This window comes from Salmo salar, chromosome ssa17 (assembly GCF_905237065.1).
Source record: "Salmo salar chromosome ssa17, Ssal_v3.1, whole genome shotgun sequence".
Classification (NCBI taxonomy): domain Eukaryota; kingdom Metazoa; phylum Chordata; class Actinopteri; order Salmoniformes; family Salmonidae; genus Salmo; species Salmo salar.
In genome coordinates, this window is record NC_059458.1 from 13,672,634 (window position 1) to 13,677,705 (window position 5,072).

The window sequence follows — 5,072 nt, forward strand, 5'->3', positions numbered from 1 at the left end:
GTCAGCCACACCACTATACCATGCAGTTATACTGTAGTAACGCTACGCTAAATATATACTAGACCAGGGCTCTCCAACCCTGTTCCTGGGCAGCTACTGTCCTGTAGGTTTTCACGCCAACCTTAATCTAGCGCACCTGATTTAGTCATTAGCTGTTTGATTAGATGAATCAGGTTAGTTACAACTGTGGTTGGAGAAAAAACCTACAGGAACAGGGTTGGAGAGCCCTGGACTAGAGACTAGACCCACAGTCAGGTACTTTAATATCCTCATTCTGCCTATGATGAGGGTGTGTCCTGCCCACTATAAAGGCCTCTGCCTCCTTTAGCCAGACCACAACCAATCGCCTCAATGAGTTCCTCTGCAGACAAAAAAAAGTGTTGGACCCCTGGCTGAAAAAGCTATTTTTTCCCCTCCCAACACAGTGTGCTGGATCTGACTGTCCTGACTTTCAGCCAGAGTAACAATCCCCACTGTGATTGTCCTTACTCCTGCTTTGAGAGGTCTGGTCAAGGACTCACCTGCCCTGCCACTGCCAGTCTCAGCCTCCGCTCCTGCACTGTTCACATGAACAGGGCCCAAATGACTCAGATAGAGGCTTCACAATACACATCACTTCTTCTTGGCCTCTGGTGTCTTCATTTTTTAACCATAGTTAACAAGGACATTATTTTTAAAAACTTGTCAAAGCAAGTAAAAAACCTGAATAAAAACCTTTAAAATCCTCAAAGGAGAGCAATGAATGAACAAATTTGGAAAAAAATCGAATCCCTTCCTCCTTCCTCTTCCGTAGCACAATCAAATGGATTATGTGATTTTGTGGGACTGCGACTGTCAAAACACCTACGACTGTTTCTGCCAGAGCCATATTTGACTTTAACACGATAACACCTTATGGCCGCTAACAGAAGCCTCGTTACCAGGAAACAATGTGGTCTATGTGTTCTAATAGGGGCAGACAGTGGACATGTCCCTAATTACACCCTTTCCCTTTATAGTGCACTACATTTGGTCTCTGGTCCAAAGTAGTGCACTATATAGGGAATAGAGTGCCATTTGGGACACATTCAGTTAGTATCTACCCAGAGTTCACCAGTCAGTGGGGGAGCTCTACAGACTGCAAGGCACAGTCAGGGATAGAGGATAATTGAGGTCCTTGCCGTACTGTCTAAAACCAGACTGAGGAACAATCCTGTTGCTACTCCACATCAAAATAAATGCAGTGTGTGATAAAATTGTATTGATTAAAACATTGTCTCTTTTAATCACATGATTTATCACAACTATTTCTGACTGAATTGTGTACATGTATAATATTTTGTGCCTGGATGTCAAGAGCCCTTAAAAGTTGAAGAATACATTTTTAATATGATCAAATAAACAGCAACAGTACAAATTCTGCCTAATTTACAAAGAAACACATTCAATGGCATCAGCAATACAAATGAAATGTAAAACACATTCAATGGCATCAGCAATACAAATGAAATGTAAAACATATTTAATGGCATCAGCAATACAAATGAAATGTAAAACACATTTAATGGCATCAGCAATACAAATGAAATGTAAAACACATTCAATGGCATCAGCAATACAAATGAAATGTAAAACACATTCAATGGCAGCAATACAAATGAAATGTAAAACACATTCAATGGCATCAGCAATACAAATGAAATGTAAAACACATTCAATGGCATCAGCAATACAAATGAAATGTAAAACACATTCAATGGCATCAGCAATACAAATGAAATGTAAAACACATTTAATGGCATCAGCAATACAAATGAAATGTAAAACATATTTAATGGCATCAGCAATACAAATGAAATGTAAAACATATTTAATGGCATCAGCAATACAAATGAAATGTAAAACACATTCAATGGCATCAGCAATACAAATGAAATGTAAAACATATTTAATGGCATCAGCAATACAAATGAAATGTAAAACACATTCAATGGCATCAGCAATACAAATGAAATGTAAAACATATTTAATGGCATCAGCAATACAAATGAAATGTAAAACATATTTAATGGCATCAGCAATACAAATGAAATGTAAAACATATTTAATGTAATCAGTTTTCAGTAGCAGTATTCACTGAATACAATGCAAACGCACTGTGACTGTAAAATAAAGGTGTCACGTTCTGACCAGTAAAGGGGTTATTTGTTATTGTAGTTTGGTCAGGACGTGGCAGGGGTGTGTTTGTTTTGTGTTGTCGGGGGCTTTTGGGTATTGTTCTATGTTTTGTATTTCTATGTTCGTATTTCTAGTATTTGTATTTCTATGTTAGTTTTGGGAACGACCTCCAATTGGAAGCAGCTGGTTGTCGTTGCTTCCAATTGGAGGCCATATTTATATGGGTTTATTTTCTATTGTGTTTGTGGGAGATTGTTCCATGTATAGGCAAGGATACCTTACAGGACTGTTGTGCGTGGTTTTGTTTCAGTGTTCACATATTTTTATTCATAAGTATGGACACTTACCACGCTGCGTATTGGTCCGATATTTCTTACTCTTCATCAGAAGACGAAACGTATGCCAAAAGGTGCTTTTTGTTATCAACTATAGAACAACCCTTAGGTATAAGAATGTTACGAATCAATGTAATGACATATTTTAAAGGTGCAATCTGCAGTTCAAACAATAACAGTGACCATCCATGATACCAAAATTATAGTTTTAACCACAATGAGGCTATACTGTGTTTGTTTACAATTACATTGTTTACAAACAATGGAGTAAAACAAGCTTATATTTGGGGTTCTGATGGGGAATGACAGTTAAACAAAGCTCATGAAGCATTTATAAATTATATTCTTCAATCAATGGGTGTACACTGAGTATACAAAACATTAAGAACACCTGCTCTTTCCACAACAGACTGACCAGGTCAATCAAGGTGAAGGCTATTGATGTCACTTGATTGTCCCTGTCCCTTACTCAGATTATCCCTACTGTGTCCCACAGAACCAGGGGACAATGTCCCAACACTTGACCCATCAAAGTGTCTTGCCTCTGGGCAAGAAAGCTCCACTATCTTGACAGGGAACTTGTAGAGGATGAAGATCACTCCACAGACAATCATCAAACTCCAGACGATCATCATGAACGACCCTATGATCCCGACCCCGATACCTGCCCCCAGCGTTCTGGGTCACAGGTGCAGGGGGTATGTGGAAGTTCGAAGGGAACGCAATTGTTTGATTGGTCCCCACTGAGTTCAAGTTCCACAGGAGAGGTATGAGAAAACACAGCTGACAACAAGCACAGAGTACCAGCCATTCCGAACGCACAGCGGATAGGCGTCTGCTTCTCCAGTCCGAAACAGACGTTCCTGAGTGCGTAGACGGCGGCGGCGTTCCCACAGAACCCCACGACCAGCCCTAGCAGAGTGAGCACCTGGGCCGTGGCGACCTCCGGGGGCGTGAAGGAGTCCGACAGCACCATACTCTGACAATACATGACCCTGAACCCAGAGGTCACGAGTGTATGGCTATAGAAACACACCCTCCAGAGCCCGACCCAGGCCTCTCCTGAGGTGATGAAGGTTAAATCAGCCACGTGCCAGACCCTCCACTGGATGAGTCCAAGGATCACCGCGGTAAGGACCCAACCCACGGCGCTCAACCACAGGCTGAGGAACTGAGGGTGAGCCGTGTGAACACACCTGTGAATGTGAAGAGCCTCAACACAATACATACTTGAGGAGGAAAGACAAAGTGAGAGAACAATGACTGAGGCAACTCTTGCCATGACAGAGTCTACAAACAGGGAAATTACAATGGGGATTAAATGCAGCGGATTGGGACACATGAATTAGATGTTGTCAATAGGCTATATGTCCCCATTTGAACTACCTCAAAGGCTGTAGAATGACCCTGGTTTATTGCATGCCATAATGTAACACAATCAACATTTGTAAAGGTATGACAAATGTGGGATAATAACAGTGAATTTATGTCATAACTGAGGTTGTTGTTAAAATGAACAAACTAGACACATGCAGTAAGGGGAGGGGGGATACCTAATCAGCTGTACAACTGAATTCCTTCAACTGAAATGTGTAACCCCTCAATCAGAGAGGTGGGGGGGCTGCCTTAATCGACATCCACGTCTTCGGCGCCCGGGGAACAGTGGATTAACTACCTTGCTCAGGGGCAGAACGACAGATTTTTACCTTGTCAGATCGGGGGATTCAATCCAGCAACCTTAAAGTTACTGGCCCAACGGTCTAACCACTAGACTACCTAACCAATAATAGTATGTGAAAACATTGATTGACTATAATACAGTGGGTAAAACCTTGACTAATGTCATTAAACAATTGTAATTAAATTTGGGAGAAAAAGGGGGTAAAACACAACATTTTTTTACAACATATATCCTTTTCCTTTAGAATATGTTGAAATTGCATGTGTGATGCTTGAAATGTGAAGGATGGTGATTTTAGACGTAATACTTCGGTTCGGGATGAGTATCCCGAAAGCTTCGTCAGCTACAATTAGGTTGGTCTTTCCAAATCACACCATTTCTCCGAACACCCACAGTCAGAGATGACATCCCCACGTCTACATTGAGCACCCAAGAAAATCTAGCAATTTGTTTGCCTTGTCTAAACATTGCCTTTATAAATCAACTGTATGACGTAATTGCCTGACAACGCATGCTAGATCGATAATCAAATACACAGGATGTGCTGATGACTCAACTACAAACAACACATTACCTCTGTTAGTTCTGACAGGTTAGTGGTGATGAGAGCTACAGATCAGTAGTCAGCGTGCCGCCCATCAATCGTCCTGGATTCATTTTTTAGACCGCTGTAAACAAGACCGACGCTTCATCATCTTGTGCTACATAAAGTCACAGTCATAACATCTCTGTTGATGATTGACTCTTCAACTGCTATTCACCAGAAAGAGGAAAGGGAAGGCAGGGCTAATTAACCGATCCTACATCAGTCCACACTTAAAACCCTGCCATTTCTTAACTTAGTCATTGTTGTTATGGCCACTGGCCAGTTGGGTAATAAGCTCACAAATACCAAGCCC

At 41.3% G+C, this 5,072-nt stretch overlaps 1 protein-coding gene across 1 annotated transcript; it reads right to left on the reverse strand.

The window, feature by feature from the left end:
- Positions 1-3,028: 3,028 nt before the first annotated feature.
- LOC123728152 (claudin-34-like) lies at positions 3,029-4,158 on the reverse strand. The gene has a single exon (XM_045698839.1). It carries the CDS (start codon positions 3,832-3,834, stop codon positions 3,136-3,138), a length of 699 nt encoding a protein of 232 aa, XP_045554795.1. The 5' UTR covers positions 3,835-4,158; the 3' UTR covers positions 3,029-3,135.
- Between the last annotated feature and the right edge of the window lie 914 nt (positions 4,159-5,072).